Here is an 18314-nt window from a genome sequence, read left to right as displayed (position 1 = left end):
TAGATGAAATAAGTTCGAAATAAGTTTAAGGGGCTGATCATAGGTCCCTTCCCTGAGTCCCGTGCTCTCTGCCCTCTTGGTGATGACTCCCACTTGGCTGAACAAGCCAGAAACTAGGGGCAAAGAAGCTGGGTGGGGTGGTTTATAAGAAGCTGATCTCCAGGCCTCAGCGCAGGGTCTGCAGGGTGGAAAGTGACCCTGGGGGGCAAACAGAGAACACCCAGCACACTCCATCGTACAGCCTGGGGCATGTGGTCCAGGAGAGTCAAAGGGTCCGACTGGTGCCACGCAGCCTGTTGCCCCAGCTCTGTGTCAGTAAGTGTAGAGCAAGGTAAGTCAAAGGAGATGAAGCCATAACCGCAGAGTACGGTTGGGTGTTTACTATGACCAGAACCTCATGCTTCCTGGGGCTTCCTGTACGTCACCTGTGCCCCTCTATTCCCTGGAGCAGCAGCCTGCCCCATCTGCTGAGGATGCCCCGGGCTTTCTAGTTGGGGTGGGCCTGGCTCTCCCAGGGGCTTGCAGGCCCTGCCGGTCCCTGGGTTGCCAGCATCGGCCCGCCCTGCATTTATGCTCTTCTCAGAGACACATCTGCCACTTAAAGAAGGAAGAGCGTTCTTCTCCCGATGCTTGATTGGAGAAGCTGGAGGCTCTAAAGGAGGCTTGGATTCCCAGCTTTCCTGCTCTGTGAAAATCCCTGTTGGACCCTGGAACATTCAGCTCACAGAGAGGCAATGATTTGCTTGTAAGCCTCAGGGCTTTCTTGGAGGATCATCGTCTCTGCCTGCAGACACCAGTTGGAAGAGTTCTCTTCCCATTGCCCTCATCAGGTGTGTGTGTGGATGGATTTGCTGCAGATTCCCAGGAATCACTCTGCACCCGTCCCTTACACCATCCTTCAGGGCTGCACTCCAAACACACAGTACACTCACCTCACACACTCAGCTCACTCTCATCCTCCAGCCTGCAGTCTTGGGAGCCTTTTTATTCCAGCAGCTGTGACCCTTTGGTACGAGTTTGGTCTTAGAGTCTTCAGAGGATTCCCAGAATGTAGCAATAACCAAAGCAGCTGGGGTGTGTGTGTGTGTGTGTGTGTGTGTGTTTCTACACAAATACAAAATGGGGAGACACGGCATCTCCTCAAAACTGGAGCCAGATTAATTGGAGAAATATTTTCGGGGAGAGATTATGCAAGTCAATAAATGGATGTTTTGTCTTTCCCCTACCATACATACCACCCTCCACACCTCAAAACGAGCTCGTCAAGCACAGGAGGAGGCTCAGGAGATACAGTTGTGTAACAGAGAAATGCTGACCCATGTGTAGCCTGGAGGAGAAGCAGTGGTTTTTCTGGCAGGCAAAGTTTTTGGAGCTTTGGGGAGCATGCTGTTCCATGCTGCATTTAGTAATGACATATTCATAATTCATTTAATGATGATAGAAAAGGAAAAAGATAATTGAGGGTCAGAAATTCTTGCTGGCCCTTTTGCTTTAATGAGGCATGTGATTAAATATAAATTTGCAACTGATCATATGTTCAATGCAAGTGGAACAGAGGTGCACTTTCTTTCTGAAGAGAATGAGAGACGGCAATTTTCATTTGCTGTGGCCTCAGAGGACAGAGTAGGATGCACGTCTTCGGCAAGGATCATTGGGTGGGGAAAGGACAGGCAGAGGGCTTTTTTATGCCATCTGTTCCCTTCTCCATCCCCTCCCATTCTCGCACTGTGTGAGGGACTTGTCCGTTGCACTTGAATAGTTCCAAATGGGGCTTTGAATGTGTTATGAGCTACGAAGAGCCAGCGAGTGCAAGAAGCCAGGGTGAGGGCCAGGGGAGACGTTGCAGCCAGGCCAGCCTCCCAGCCTTCCCCTTCACAAGACAGGGGAGACCACATGTGATGTCCCCATGTGTCCATTAGTAGAAAAGCTGAGGAGGCAGATATGCATTGCTAAGAATGAACAGTGCAGGGCTGTCACTTTTCGAAAATTGAATGCAAGGTAACCTTGCATTCAATTTGCATTCAACCTCAGCCCACCTTCCATTACTAGAAGAATGGAAGGCTATTGTCCACAACACACGTGGTAAGTATCATCCTCTGTTCCGTCCTTGGAAGATCTTTTTCTGCCATCACCTGGGAGCTTGTTGGGAATGCACAGTCTCAGGCCCGGCCTCACTGAATCACAATCCACATTTTAGCAGGATCTTCAGGTGACTAATTTGTTCAAACTTTTTCTGTAAATAGCCATATGGTAAGTATTTAGACTTTGTATGGGTGTGGTCGCTCTTGCGTGTTGTCAGTTCTGATATTGTAGCCCGAAAGCAGCCACAGACAATATTTAAATGAGTGAGCATGGCAGTGTTCCAATAAAACTTTATTTACAAAAACAGACGTGGGCCAAACTAGGCAGTACTTTGCTGACCCCTGATCTAGGGCATCGTGTAGAGTTCTGGGAATCATTGCCTGCACTCTTCATTTCAGTTCCCTACAGATGCACACTCTAATTCATAATTAAGCTTGAGATGGGATCAGGGAGGGAAGTGTAGCATGTTCCTGAAATTTATCCTAAAGCCTCCTAAAAGAGCTTTACCTTGAAGAAGCAGATCTATGGCCACTCCTTGGAGCCTATTTGTATTATGCCATTTCTTTTTTCTTTATTGTCTTATCATTGAAAAAAGTCATATAATCATGTTATCAAAAAGTTGAAATAGATGAAATAAGTTTTAAAATTGCCTTGGGAATCTTATCAGAAAGGACGTGACAACCTAGAGGAGAACCAGAGGCTGTGTGTTGCAACAGGCCAACAGGGAACTGGGTCATTTGATGAATGATTTATAAAAAGAGGAGGTTCAGCCTGGAAGAAGGAGGTTGTGGGCTAACACGAGGGCTGTCTTAAAAATCCAAAAAAAAAATAGCATTTTTTTCTTTGTTTCTCACTGGACAGAAGTCACATCCCTAGGTTTAAGTTAAATATAGGTAAATTGTGGATCCGTGAAAGACTTTTTTAGCAATTGGAACTTTCCAGGAGTGGAAGGGGCTTCCATGAAAAGAAGTGGGTGCCCATCATCAGGCATGTCCAGCCAGAGGACACAGGACCCGTGCCAGAGATCCCTCAACCAAGTGAGAATTGGGATAAGGGACCTAAGGCCAATAATAATAAAAATTCCATTGATGAAATATCTACTCTGTATCAGGGCTGGTGCTAACTATTTTGCATGAATCTTACTGAATCCTTTCTTACTGCACCCTTTCTGGAAACAGTAGTATAGATATTGATACTACCCTCCTATAGATAAGAAGGGTCAGGATCAGAGAGGTAAAGTAACTTAGTTAAGGTCACAGAGCTGCTCAAAGGCAGAGGCTGAATTTGAGCTCCAATCTGATGAGCCCTCAAGCTCATGCTGCCTTCCGTGAGAGCCTCCGCTTTTTTCCTCCTGGCAGGTGCTACATGAACCCCTGATTGACGAGGATCCTGTATTCATTGCCACATGCACAGAGCGGGAGCTGCGAAAGAGGAAAAAGCGGAAATTCAGCCTCTGGGTCAGACAATGTTCTTCCACTGGCTTCATCATCCAGGTGAGCCCTGGGCTGAGCCCGGGGAGGGTCGGCGAAGAGCGTCGGGGAAGAAAATCGGGGGGACTTGGGCTCATCTGACACCCAAGAACTTGTTCACGTACCTTTTTCACTGTGTGTCCAAGTCACCCAGATGCTCCTGCAGAGGCCAGGGCTGGGCTGCCCCCTCCTCACTGAGGCAGCGGGTAGCCAGCCCTGGAGAGGCTGCTGCCACACCTGGCCCCGTTCCCTGCACATTCTTCCTCCAGACTTAAGCCCATCTGGGTAAATGACTCATAAAGGCTCAGGCCCTAGCAATGTTGGCTAGAAGTGTCACCCAAACAGTGGGTCATACGAGGTTTCTACCATCTCCCTGGAGGCCGTCCCTCAAGACTTTTGGACTTGTGGCTTTGAAACTTAAGGCTGTCCCAGAAGGCCTCCCCACTCCCACCAGTTATCTGCCCAACCTTCCTGTTTCCAGGATGCCTTCTTCACAGACCACCACCAACAGCCCGCTGGTGAAATTATGAATAGCCTTCAACAGGAGCACGTGCCCGAGTCATAGGCCCTTGGAGCCAGCTTGGCCAACATGGCTGCATGTTTCACAAGAGGTGCCTGAGCTCTGCTTTTTGTGATGATACTCCCAGGAAAAGCATCCAAGGTTGAGCTGCCAGGAGCAGTAGGGTACACAAAGGGAGATGGTGGGGACAGATCAACACCAGAATGTGGCTCCTAAGTGACATCTCCCTGCCTAGTCTAGTTTTTCATGCGTGCTGCGCAGCTACACCTTCTCTCATCAGACAGGCAGGCCAGCCCTGTGGTGACAGCTGACCGCACGCTCACTTGCTGCCCTCACTTAACCGCATCTCCAGGCCCCAAGGCACAGGGTTTTTGCCTTCCATCTTTCCCTGAACTACAGCAGGATTCGTAGAAAGATTCCGCCAAACATCTCCTCCCCACATCCACTCCAGAACCACAGTGGGGAAAGTGTACTTGCTCTGGGAAAATGTCTTCCCTCCAAAGCACCATCTCCACTCCAGAACCACAGTGGGGAAAGTGCACTTGCTCTGGGAAAATGTCTTCCCTCCAAAGCACCATCTCCACTCCTTCTGAGCTGGGGTCAGGATCTCCAGCCAGACTCTGGGGCTCTGCTTGTGCATAGGCATTGTTTGGGGTCCTGCCAGACTGGACCTATCCCAGAGCAGAATTCCCTCACTCCTGGAGGTGCAGCCTCAGCTCCTTGTCCCCTCACATTCTCCAGAGTCCTCTGCCATCTCTATAGTGCCTTTTGTGATGATACTCCCACAGGTACAGGTGCATTGGGTTAATTTTATATAAACCTTCCCAAGGGACATTCACTTATTCTTTCAGTAAATATTTAGTGGGCACCTGCTACCTGCACACATTGTGCCAGGCATTGGGATATGCAAACATGGTCCTGCCATCCTTGAGATCTGCCTAAGTAGCTTTTTTTTTTTTTTTTTTTTTTTTTGAGACAGGGTCTGACTCTGTCACCCAGGCTGAAGTAAAGCAGCATGATCATAGTTTACTTCACCCTCAACCTCCCAGGCTCAAGTGATCCAGTCACCTCAGCCTCTCAAGTAGCTGGGACCATGGATGTGTGACACCATTCCTGGCTAATTTATTTTTATTTTCATTTTGATAGAGATGGAGTCTCACTGTGTTGCCCAGGCTGATCTTGAACTCATGGGCTCAAGTGATCATCCCACCTCAGCCTCCCAAAATGCTGGGATTACAGGCAAAAGCCACCATACCGGCCCTGTGTAGCTTTGGAATAAATGTTTACATGCGGATCCTGTGTGCATCTGGCACCACTTCCTTCTCCCTCTACAGTTAGTGAGGAGCTAGAAATCACATCTGTCACCAGGCAAGGCCACAGATCTCTCTCTCTCAGTTCAGATTCGTTCCCAATTTTATAAAATCTATAAAACCCACATCTATAATATAAGAAGTTTGGGTTGGTACCTTGAAGTTTCCTTTCATTTCTAAAACTCTTGATTCTAGGAGGTTTTGCAGCAGCGTGAAAGTTTGTTTTTAGAAGCCAGAATTGAAGCTGACAACTCCCAGTCAAAAGCAGTGTAGCTTCCACCATTGCCGGGGCAGCCCTCAAAATGTGCTCAGAAGTGCAGAGCCAAGGAGGCAATTAATTACCCTTCAGTTTCAGGCTGTGCTGTGACAGGACTGGCCTGAGAGCTTTCTCAGCCCCCGCAGTCCCTCCCTTTGTTCTTAGGTCCAACTGAAGGTGCCTGTGGCAGGCACAGAGCAGGGAAAGGACATCTCTGCCTGTGAGGAGCCAGGAGATGCAGAGGAGGAGCCACAGGGCCCGGGGACAGTTGTTTTTTAGTGTACCGCCCCTTTTCTTGGTTTTCCAGGTGCTAATCTTGGTTTGACAGCTTTTGAAGGTCAGTAGCCTGGGCAAGCACAGCCCTGGGGCAGAACAATACCTTACGCCGTTAGAGCTTTCACGCCGCAGTTCCCTGATCCTCCCCACAGCCTTGTAAGACATAGAGAGCAGGCAGTATTGATCCTATTTCTTACATGAGGTGGCTTTGGCTCACAGGGGTTACCTGCCAGACAGCTGGTCAGCGCAGAGCTGGCTTCTCCCCTGGGCCTCAACCTGCCTCTTCCCTTGTCCATCGCCAAGGCATCAGCAGCCCCTGCTCTTGCATTTACCTCCCACGTGAACTAGCTGCTCAGTCATTGCTCTGGAATATGGAGTTGTCATCTAGAAACTAAAGAGATGGGATCAGGTAACCAGTGAGGTCCTTTCTACTGCCAGTCTATGACTCTCTTCTTTGTAAATATCATATGTGGGGTTCTGTACACAGGACGTTTTCCTCATTGTAGTTCCTCAGATGCATTGAGCTCTCCTGAGCGGAGAAGCTCAGTTGCAGCTGGCCGTATTAAGGGTCCTCTCCCGTTGTGCTGTGCCGCTCGTTAGCATAGCATCTGCCCCACGCCCTCCTGTTTCTGAGGTTGGCTTTGGCCCGTGGGATGCAGGCAGCTGTGGTATGTGAAAAGATTTGAAGGGGCAAGTGCATACCTCTCCTTTTATGGCTTCTCTGCCCTGGCCATGAGAAAATGACCAGGATGGATCACCTGAGTCCTGAAAACCTGGGAGCTTAGTAAATGTTTATTATGTGGCACATCGATTTTGTAGTTGTTTGAGACTCACTGTAATTGACCCAGGAGCCTATCAGGTCTGCACAGCTGACCAGATAACTTTCTTCCAGCCACTATCTACTGGGGACCGAGATAAGGTGTTGAAGGGATGGTGGAGGTCCAGGTGTGTTCCAGGAGAGCCCAAATTATGCATAGACATTGTTGCCCCAGCTTTGTACAAAAAAAAATTAGCCGGGCAAGGTGGCACTTGCCTGTAATCCCAGCTACTTGGGAGGCTGAGGCAGGAGAATTGCTTGAACCTGGGAGTCGGAGGTTGCAGTGAGCCAAGATCGCGCCACTGTACTCCAGCCTGGGCAACAAGAGTGGAAATCCATCTCAAAAAAAAAAAAAAAAGAAAAGAAAAGAAAAGAAAATGAAAATGATTGCTGTGCCCTGAGAAAAAGGGAATTCTGCCAGCAGAGGGCCTTTGGGCTTCAGCAGCCGCTTGTCCCTGGGCACCCAGCCTGCTGGGCTTCCCTGATTTGGGGCTTGCCAGCCTCTGTAATTTGCATGAGCCAGTTCCTTAAAATAAGTACCTCTGCCTCTTCCTCCCACTCTCCCACTCTCCTGCCTTCCATCTTCCATAGATAATTGTGTTTTTACACACACACTAGTGCTTCTGTGTCTCGGGAGAATCCTGGTTACCACAGGGGGTTTCCTCTGGCCCACCTGGTTTATTCAGGCCTGTTTGCTTCTCTGATTCTCACTGCTGTTGACCACCTGGGAGTCTGAACTAGATGGCCGGGGCAATACTTTCTTCAGTGTTGCTTTTCTAGATCCTAAGAATACTTACTTATTTATTTTTATTTTATTTATTTATTTATTGGTAAGAGTTGGACAGGTCCCTGTTTTCAAGAAGTTTTACAATAAAGAGTTGGGAAGATAAGACCTGCACCAATGCAAATCTAGGCATGGACTGTTTGGTTAACGACACCACCATAGAGTGAGCTTCATGCTTGGCCCCTCAGAACTAGAGATAGAGGGAGCCCTCACTGCCTCTCCAGTAGGAGAGATGGACACGTTAAAAATATTCATCGACATAGCGTGGCAAGTGCAATACTGGAGGTGTGTCTGTACATTGCAGGGCTACAGGAAGGCACCTGTAGGGGTAAGAAACACCCCCAGAGGCATATACAGTAGGGTATGTGGTGTGGCAAAGAAGAGAGTAGCCGTGAGCTCTTGCCACGGGCCAAGCAGCAAGACACCCAACATTTTAACAGCAGCACTTAAGACAAGAGTAAGCAGGCAGGGAATTATTTATAAGGTAGGGCTCAGGAAATCTTGCGATATGCTTGCTCCTTGGGTCCAGAATGCTGGGTATATATGAGGCCACAGCCAACGCCTTCTTTTTTGGCTTTCCCACTGCTATTTACCCACTGCTAGATACCATGGTGCACTTAAGACAGCATGCAGAAGCTCCTCAACTTATAATGGGGTTACGTCCCTGTGATAAACCCCTAGTAAGTTGAAAATATCTTGTCAGGTTAAGCACAGTGGCCCACACCTGTAATCCCAGCACTTTGGGAAGCCAAGGTAGGCAGATCACTTGAGCCCAGGAGTTCAAGACCAGCCTGGGCAACATGGCAAAACCCTGTCTCCACAAAAAATATAAAATAGCTAAGTGTGGTCGCACACATCTGTAGACCCAGCTACTTGGGTAGCTGAGGAGGAAGGTTCCCTTGAGCCTGGGAGGTCAAGGCTACCGTGAGCCAAGATTGCACCACTGCACTCCAGCCTGGGTGTCAGAGCGAGACCCTGTCTCAAAAAACAGAAAATATCTTAAGTCAAAAATGCATTTAAAGCTGGGTGCAGTGGCGAGTTCCTGTAGTACCAGCAATGTAGGAGGCTGAGGATGGAGACCACTTGAGGCCAGGAGTTTGAGACCAGCCTGGACAACATAGTGAGACCCTGCCTCTAAAAACAGTGCATTTAATACACCTAACCTACCAAAGAGCATAGTTTAGCCTAGTCTACTTTAAACATGCCAGGAACACTTACATTAGCCTGCAGCTGGGCAAAATTAACACAAAGCCTCTTTTATAACAAAGTGTTGAATATTTCATGGTTGTTTACCCTCGTGATCGCCTGGCTGACTGGGAGCTGCAGCTCACTGCCACCACCCAGCATTTCACAGCGTATCACTAGTCGAGGAAAAGGTCAAAATTTGAAGGAGTTTCTACTGAATGTCTATTGCTTTCACATGATCATGAAGTCAAAAAAATCATAAGTCAAACCAGTGTAAATTGGAGACTGTCTGTATTTATTCTCTGTCACAGGTCTGCTAAGGACTAACCTAGACCCCAAAACACCCTCCACCCCTACTCTGTTTGCAGAGGGCATGTAAGCATGGGAGCTAGCCAAGGTTCCCCTCCTCTCCCCTCATCTGCAGGCTCCTCTGTGAGCCAAGGAGATTTATACAGATGAGGAATCTGCCAGTATAGGGGAAAGCCACCTAATTGAGCGATTGGAGTTCCTCGATCCAAGATGCTGAGGCTGCTCATCCTGGAAGCCTGTGCCCTCTCTGTGGGTGGAAAGAAAACTCTCCAGCAGTTCTCTGCAGAGACTGCTGTTCAGGCTCCACAATGTCAAAAAGATCGAGGATCCAGCAGGAAAAATTGGCCAACAGGTTAATGTTCTATTGACCTTTAGTGATTAATGGAGCCCCAAGATTCTTTGGAGGAGAAATAAAAAAGGTCCACTATATATTTTTTAATGGTATAGTCTAAAAGAGCAGATTTCTCCTGTTGGAACACGTTGGGCCAGGCACCTGCCTCTGCAGCATGAGACCAACGTTCCCAGCGAGGGATGTTGACAGATGGACGAACACTGAGGAGGGGCTGAGGAGCAGATGCCTGAGAAATGTCCTGAGTGGCGTCCTGAGTGGGCTTGGAGGGACGTAGGGAGATGTCACCTTAAGAAGACAGGACAGACCGTCTTCAGAGGGCTGGGTGGCTGTCATGTCAGGGAGGCAATTCTGGATGACAGCCCTGCTCAGTGGAGGCAGGGCTTCAGGTTCACGCTGGGCATTGACATACTCTGGAAGGAGATGGGCTTTAGAAGCCAGAATTCAAGGTGGTAACCCCCAAGCAAAAGGAGCCCTGCTTCCTACCCCCTGCACACATCATGGAATCTGTCCAGGCAGAGCCCTCATGACACTGTGAATGAGGTCCGTGTGCCCCGTGCTGCTAAGCTTGCTGACCTGGAAGCCCCTTCCCTCCCTCAGTCTCATCTGTGGATTCTGGCAGCTGCTTCTGGCGTTCAGGAAAGAATGACGAACATTTACAGAGTGTGTGTTGTGGGCCAGGCTCTGTGCTTAAGCACTTCACATGCAGGATTCATTTTTTCTCCACAAGGGCCTTATGGGGCAAGTAATGTCACTGCCACTGTTTCTCGGTAAGGAAACTGAGGCACAGAGAGATTTGCTGCCTTGCCTAAAATTACATCTGTAAAGCAGTAGACCTGGGATTAAACCCAGCCATTCTGGCTCTAGATCCCACCTTCTTAACCACTAGGCTATGTTGACTCCCCCAAGGAGAGAACTTTTCCCAAGTTAGACAAAAAGCCAAGTATCTTTTATCCAACTCGATTGTTGGTAGGACAGTGGTCTAGCATCCACGTCACTAATTTCCCATATTTTGAGACATATTATTTATGTTGAAAGAATTTAAGGAATGTGCACTAAAGCATTTTTTTCCTTATTTGACTCAATCTTTTAACATACTAAGTGAAATATTTTGCTCTTGACCTATAACTAATTGAATTGGCTCTAAAAGTGAGGGCCACCGTGGAATTAATTGGCTAGAGTGAATTTTGCTTGTGGATTCAGAAGCTGGGCAGGGCAGGGCATGTGTCCAGTTGTTTAACTGTGCAGTGAGGAGGATGCTGGCATGAGATCCTGTCCAGGTTGGATGCAGTGGGTTGAGGATGGGATTGGCTGAGGTAGAAGACATAACCGTGGACCTCTTTGTGTCCTTGAGCAAGTAGCTGAGAACGACCTTCTTTCTCCATCTTTTGAATGAAGTTAATCCACCCATACCTCTTTACTGTATAGGACTTCAAAGATGACAATAAAGTATTTATTAAGTGCCCAGGTAAGTGCACCAGGTACTGTGTGGATCAGATCCAATCCTCTCCCTAAAGAACTTGGAATCTTCAACTGCACAGACATGAGTGTGTACAGAGAGCCCACATGCTGATACGTGTCCCTCCTCCAACCTGTCATTTTGAAAGAACCACCTCAGGTTTTGAGCTTTGGGATGAGATGAAGGCAAGGCTCCCACAGGGGTCAGCGATGCTGAAGGTGCAGCCAGAGAGGAGAAGGACCAAGAACAGACTCAGCACATGAGCTCTTTCTGAGCATGGTCATGGTGAGAGGCCTGAGAGAGAAACTGGGCAATAAGAGATGAAAGTCATCAGTACGTTGATGGCTTAGAGACTTTGCTGGAAGCCCCAGCTAATACACAGAGATGGCACAAGCAGCATTGTCCAGCAGGACTCTCTGCAATGATGGAAATGTTTCATATCTGTGCTCTCCATGATGGCAGTTCCTAGCCTCATGTGACTGTTGACTATTTGCATTGTGAGCAGCGTGGCCACGGGACTGAATTTTTCATTTTAGTTAATTTAAATGTAAATGAAAACAGCCATATGTGGCTGAAGGCAGCCACATTGGGAGCACAGTTACAGAGCTTTGCTATATTAAAAAATCACTTCTATGTGCACAATTTTCACTTAAAGACAATGGCCTCGCAAGGTGCATATGGCGGTGTTATCCTAACAGATAAAGAAAGCAAGGCTCAGAGCAATTAAGTAACTTGTCCAAAACCCACAAGCCAGTGAATGACAGAGCCCGTGCCCATGTATCCCGGCACTCACCCTCCCTGCCTCAGTTCCTCTCATGACAAGTGACTGTCATTTACAATTCACAGCTCTCTCAAGTGGCTGTCCCGTGCAGATGTCCCAGGTGACAGCCGCACACACCCCGTGATCTCATTCTGCGTCTTCAGTGAGTGCAGATCGGGCACCGCTGTGCTGTTTCCCCACAGCTGAATTACTTCCACCTTCATGGCTCCTTGCACGATAGCGATAAAAGACTCAAGCAAAGGATCACCAGTCCCTACGATGTGATACCCTTCCCCCAAATATGCTCTTCACTGAGAAAACTGATTCTCTTCTATGCTGAAAAAGAAGTAGGGTCATTCATTGGTCCAGACTAGTACAGCTGAACTGGGCTTCCTCCAGTTCTTTGTGTTAGAGAGGCAGGAGGGCTCCCTGATCCCAGCAATAGCTTAGTGGAACTATCAGCTGGTACGAGTCAGCAGCTACTGCCACCAGCCTTACTGTCCTTTTGAGAAGCTGAGGGAAAAGATGAACTAGATCCTGCCTCTGGAGGTCGTGGGGGCATTTCAGGAGAGCTAAGATAAATGCCATGTGCTGTGTGTGTCCCTCAGGGTATTAACTGCTATAATCCATATTTCCTAAGATCCTTTTTGTGTAATGTCAGTATAAAATATGCAACATTAGGAATAATACCCTGGGGCAAAGTATAATGCCATATAGTAATAAACTTGCATGCCTACTTTCCTAAATAGATGTATTTAAAAATTAATAAATCATAGGAGCAAAAAAAACTTTTTAGGAAAAGTGAAAATCTTGGCAACCACCAAATGGTACATTTTCCTGCCCTAGAGATACTTGTCAAACAGTCTTGTAGCTCAGAAGTGTCTATAACTGGCTGCATTTTGCCCAGTGATAGGAAGTCACCTATGTCTACACACGGTGGAACCATATTGGTATGATAGTGCTTTCTCTAGATATGTCTGGGGAGATACCTGACTTTTTGAAAAGCAGACCAGGAAGTAGTCACACATCTAAGTGAATGGCATTTCCTTCTGTGTTGTGTCTGGGGAGCTCTTGTAGAAAGTACCCAACCCAGTGTCTGAATACATGTGTGGGTTCCCAGTGATTCTGCTGTTTCTCAGATTACTGGCAGGATTCCTTAGGATAGTCTTTTAAACCTGGATGCAATCATTAGCATAGCTTGTATAGCTTAAGCATTTGTGGCAATAGAGCATAGATGGGATAAGACTTCACTGGAGGTTGCTCATCCAGCTAAGGGAAACAAATTACTACCTTTGACCACTGACGTTATTCTGTCAAAGCAAACCAGGACCAGTCAGGTACCGGACCTGCCTGGCCATCAGACCAAGCAGTACCTCTTGGACTGAGCCTTTTCCTGGCCAGATTTTGACTGCCTTGCCAACAGTTTTTCCTAAATCATGCCCTTAACTGCGACTTTCAAGGTTACCTTTTTTTGTATTTATTTAAATGAAGGTCCTATTTTATATTCACTTTTAGAAACTCATTATTTTATAGCAATGAGTGCCACACATTTGGGACTCTCTTTGGACTCTCATTGGTGCCACTTTTTGGCCGCATCCTTCTTCCAGATTTCCTAATAAGAAATCGTTGACCTTCAGCTCAGTGCCTATCTCCTTTGGCTCAGTGCCTTTGGCTCAGTGCCTGTCCCCTTCTCCTGTGACATCCCAGTTAAGCATCCACTTCTTCAGAAGTGACTGGCTGGAGTCTGGAAAAATGGCAGTTTTCAGGGGTGCATGTGTGGACACGAGGCTGAGTAATTTCAAGACAGTCCTGCAGCAGGACTGCCTTCCGTATTCTACCCAGGGGTTGTAAAATCTCGGCTGCACATCACTGGCTTTTGGGAAAATGTGTTAATTCCAAGACAGCAAGAGGCTACCCTGATTCTCAGAGTCATCGTCATCTCCAGGCGTGGAGATGATGAATAACCATTCACTCAGACCCAACAGACACTGCAAACTCCAGATACTCTTATGCTTGGGTAATCCTGATAAGGAAGTTATTTTATAATTATTTTTAGTGAGTCTTTTTCTGTTTAAGCTTGTATGACATATTTAGTATCGAAAACATCAAAAGTCCAGCATAGCTGTCATTCTAATAAATACTTTTTATACAGAAATAGCCGTTTGAGTGTATAGTCAACATATCTGTATAAACACACATATATACACACACACTTGCACTGTTTTATAGTCTGGCTACTTTGCTGCAATGATATTGTGAACATTTTCTATGTTATTAAACATTTTTTCTACATGATGATTTTGTAAAGTGTACCACATTCCATTATACCTACATATATAATTTTAACCAGTCTCTTCTTCATGTAAGATAATTAGGTCATTGTTAATTTTTTTTACCATTATAAAAAAAACCCTGAAATGGACACAGTATTTTATATATAAATCGTTTTAACACCTTTCTGATTGTTACCTTGGATTGAATTCCTAAAAGTGAAACTCATGAGTAAAATAGCATGAATATTTTTAAGGTTTTTACAAAATTTATTTTTTAATTGACAAATAAAAATAGTATATCTTTATTGTGTACAACATATTTTGAAATATGTACACACAGAAATGGCCAAATCGAGCCAATTGACATATGCATTACATCACATAGTTACCATTTTTTGTGGTGAGAACACTTAAAATCGACCGTCTTGGCAATTTCCAAGAATATATTGTTAGTAACTGTAGTCACCATGTGGTACCATAGATCTCTTGAACTTATTCCTCTTATCTAACAGATTTTGAATTCTTTGACCAATACCTCCCAACTCCCACTTCCATCCACCAGCCCCTGGTAACCACCATTCCACTCTCTTCTATTAGTTCACCTTGAAGTTCACATGTAAGTGGGATTATACAGTGTTTCTCTTCCTGTGCTCGGCTTATTTCACTTAGCTTAATGCCCTCCAGGTCCATGTTGTTGCAAATGGCAAGATTTCCTCCTTTTTAAAGGTAGAATAGTATTTCCTCTTGTGTATATGCCACATTTCCTTTATCCACTTACCCACTGATGGCCACTTGTGTTTCCATATCTTGGCGACTGTGAATAATGCAGCAGTGAACGTGGGAGTGCAGGTATCTCTTAGAGATCCCTAGTTCAGTTCCTTCAGGTGTGTACCCAGAGGTAAGATTACTGGATCCTATGGTTGTTCCATTTTTAATTTTTTTGAGGAACTTCCATACTGTTTTCCGTAACAGCCATACTTTAAGGTCTTTGATTCATGGGCAAAATTTCCCTCCGGAAAGTTTATGTGTATTTATACCAAATCAGCACAGTGCTCATTTCCCCACATCCTCACTGACGCTGAGTGTTTGGACGGGGAAGGTGTTGTTCACTGTTGGTCTTCATGAAAGTACATTGAATCAGTCTATTTCCCAGGGAATAAAACTGACGTCATCTCCACTCTGCTGGTTTAAATAAGGTGGGGGAAGCACTCCATTTCTCAGCTATCACGTTGCAGTTCTTCAGATGCATAGAAGTGCCTGGTGTGGAAGCAGTGTGCCCCAATGTGTGTTAGAACTCTAAGATACAAGCTTCCTGCCCCTGGTGTGCACATACTTCCCCGTTATTCGCTCAAACACTAATGTGGTTGTTGATGAGAAGGAATTTGGATTTTGCAAATGTATTATGGTCCTAAATCTGTTAAAGAGAAATTATCCTGCGTGGGCCCAACCTACCCAAGTAAGCCCTAGAAAAGGAACCAGGCTCTTCCTGACAGAAAGCACGAGAGGGACGCAGCTTCAGGAAGAGGCCCCATTGCGGGGTTGCTGTTTTTTTTTTTTTTTTGAGATGGAGTTTCGCTCTTGTCACCTAGGCTGGAGTGCAATGGCATGATCTCGGCTCACTGCAACCTCCACCTCCTGGGTTCAAGTGATTCTCCTGCCTCAGCCTCCCAGGTAGCTGGGATTACAGGCACGTGCCACCACACCTGGCTACTTTTTTGCATTTTTAATAGAGACGGGGTTTCACCATGTTGGTCAGGCTGATCTCAAACTCCTGACCTCAGGTGATCACCCGCCTCAGCCTCCCAAAGTGCTGGGATTACAGGCATGAGCCACCGTGCCTGGCCAATCATTGCTGGCTTTCACAATGGAAGAGGTCATGTGGCAAGGACTACATGTTGCCCCCAGGAGCTGAGCGCAGTCCCTGGCTGACAGCCGGCAGGGACACAGGACCTCAGTCCTGCAGCCGTAAGGAAACAACGTGAATGCAGATCCCAAGCACCAGATGAGAACCCACCAGTCAACATTTTGATTGCAGCCTTGTGCTGCCCTGAGCAGAAAAGCCCTGAGCCTTGTGCTGCCCTGAGCAGCTGTGCCCTGCTCAGACCTCCAGCCTATAGAACTATGAGCTCATAAATGGACCCTGTTGAAGCCACTGAGTTTGTGGTCATTTGTGACGCAGCAATTTAAAAAACATAATAAGCAGCATTTAAAAATTTGAGTGTAGATATCTGTATAGAAACCACAGGCAACATGCAGCTGCGTGTGTTAATGTAAAAATAATCTGTGGTGGACTCAGATCTATGAACTTCTCTAGCAGTTCTGGTTTGCAGTGACTTACTGTCATCCAACACCACATTTTGTGTTGTGTTTTGTTTGTTTAAGATATTCTCGCTAAGTCACATTTCTTGCACCTGTACTGGAGGCAGTTGATTTTTTGAACATGCTCTTCTTCAATCCATTAACTTTCCTGCCTCTACGCCTTTGCTGATGTTCACGGAAGCAGCATGAAACAATGTTTAAAAATTGCTCCCTGAGTCCCACACATCCTCTTTGTTGGCCCTGGACTCCTGGGCAAATGTTTAGCCCTCAGACCTGTCTCCTCTGCACCGTGAGGGGAATCATACCTATTCTGCCTGCCTGATGGTGGTTACTGTAAAGAACAAATTAAACAGTCATTATGAACATACCTTGTAAATTAAGAAGCTGTATTCAAATGGAAGATACACAGATACGTGTATTCCTAACAGGTAAGGTTGCCTTTAATTTTACTTATAGTGAATTTAAATCATTCCTGTGTTTGAAAGCTGGGGAATGTGTTTGCACGGTCCCATTACCCACGGCTGCTTGTTCTTTTCCTCCTCCGCCTTGACCTTTCCAAACTGAAGCATCTGGGGCTGAGTCACCAGTCGCCAAGGCCACGGGGTGTGCTTGGGGGTGACCTAGAGCCCCTGTGAGCTGAAAAGATGATGGGGGTTTTTCCACGGGCTCCCAGCTGGATGACTGAGACCCACGAGACCCATGCGTGCTGAATACTCGGGCTCCCAGCCTGACACTGCTGTGAGCATGCTAACCTCTGGGTGTTTCTGTTAAAGATTTACGTCCACCTGAAGGAAGGCGGGGGCCCAGATGGCCTGGACGCGCTGAAGAATAAGCCCCAGCTCCACAGCATGGTGGCCAGGAGCCTGTGCCGGAACGCGGCAGGCAAGAACTACATCATTTTCACGGGGCCCAGCATCACCAGCCTGACCCTGTTTGAAGAGTTTGAGAAGCAAGGTTAGTCAAGTGGGGAGCCAGTGGGGACACGGCCCAGCCTCCCCTGGGAAAGTGGTGGGAGAGGTCCAGGTGGCGGTACAGATGCGTGGTGGCCAGCACAAACCACAGGATGCCAGGTGATGAGGCCCTTCCTTGAGGGAACAGGTGCATCTCAGCCAGCCTGCGTGCTGGACCCCGCTGGGCACTAGAGATTGCAAGGTGTGTGAGCCATGGGCTCAAGGTCTAGAGGACATGTCGGCGCAAAGCTCTGCCTGGTCTTCGGGGCATTTCTTTGTGTGCCCCCTGTTGGAAATCTGCAGCCATCAACAGCCTGTGTTCCCTGGACACAGCTTCTAGTAAGGCTCTAGGAAGTCTCCGGAACTCACCCATCATCTATAATGTGGCCCCTTCCCAGGAGACAGACAAGAATTGTGTGAAGACAGGGAACAGTACAATGAGCCTCAGAAAAGTCTTAGGTACTCCGGGTGCTCAGGTGCTTGGTGCATGCATGGCAAAGACTGGACAAGCCTTCCGTGACTCTGGAAGAAACAGGGGCTATAGAAAAAGAAGATCTGGACCAGTTCAGGGAGCCCCGTGGCAAGCTGCCTTGGCCTTCGCTGTGTCCTGCCTTTGGGGATTTAGATCTGGTCCACTCAGAAGAAGCACAAAAAGTGACTGCTCCCCTGCAGCAGCCACTAGACTAGAATTGCAGACCGTTTGCTCAGCAGCAGTCAGATATCTGGCCTTAAAACGAGACCCTCTTCAGTAACGAGGTGTAGACAGCTGACATCCTGGAGCCCTGGCAGCTGCAGTGAGGCCGCAGCCCTGGACTTCACTTTTTGCTGGCCTCAGCTGCATCTTACTCATCTGCAAAGCCCAGGGCTTGATAGTTATTTGTTGGAAGAATCAAGGGTAGAGAGATCCGATGACATGAAGTGGGGCTGTGAAAGTAAAGTGAGAGAAAATTGGCCCTGGAGCACAGTACCCAGCTGCTTTGGAAGAATAGTGGGCTCTCTGTTCGAGCACAGGATGAGAACCGGGACTGCCATCTCTCCTGCCCACTCGTACAAGGCCGAGTGCGGGTACTGCTAGTGTGATGTTTATGTGTGTTCCAGGGCCTGTTCCCTGCCTCACACCGTCAACCTGGACTGAAAGTAGAAGGGGTGTATGTGTGTCTCTGTGTCTTTGTGTGTCTGTGTCTGTGTCTTTGTGT

At 47.2% G+C, this 18314-nt stretch overlaps 1 protein-coding gene across 1 annotated transcript in view; it reads left to right on the top strand.

Moving 5' to 3' along the window:
* PGBD5 (piggyBac transposable element derived 5) overlaps positions 1–18314 on the top strand; it is a 100469-nt gene that overhangs the window by 67340 nt on the left and 14815 nt on the right. The window contains exons 3-4 of the mRNA XM_032136456.2: positions 3441–3575; positions 16942–17122. Coding sequence (XP_031992347.1) covers positions 3441–3575; positions 16942–17122 — 316 coding nt within the window. The remainder of the gene's footprint in view (positions 1–3440; positions 3576–16941; positions 17123–18314) is intronic.

Source organism: Hylobates moloch, unplaced genomic scaffold (genome assembly GCF_009828535.3).
Source record: "Hylobates moloch isolate HMO894 unplaced genomic scaffold, HMol_V3 SCAFFOLD_18, whole genome shotgun sequence".
NCBI lineage: Eukaryota > Metazoa > Chordata > Mammalia > Primates > Hylobatidae > Hylobates > Hylobates moloch.
This window is presented reverse-complemented; position numbering and strand designations above follow the sequence as displayed.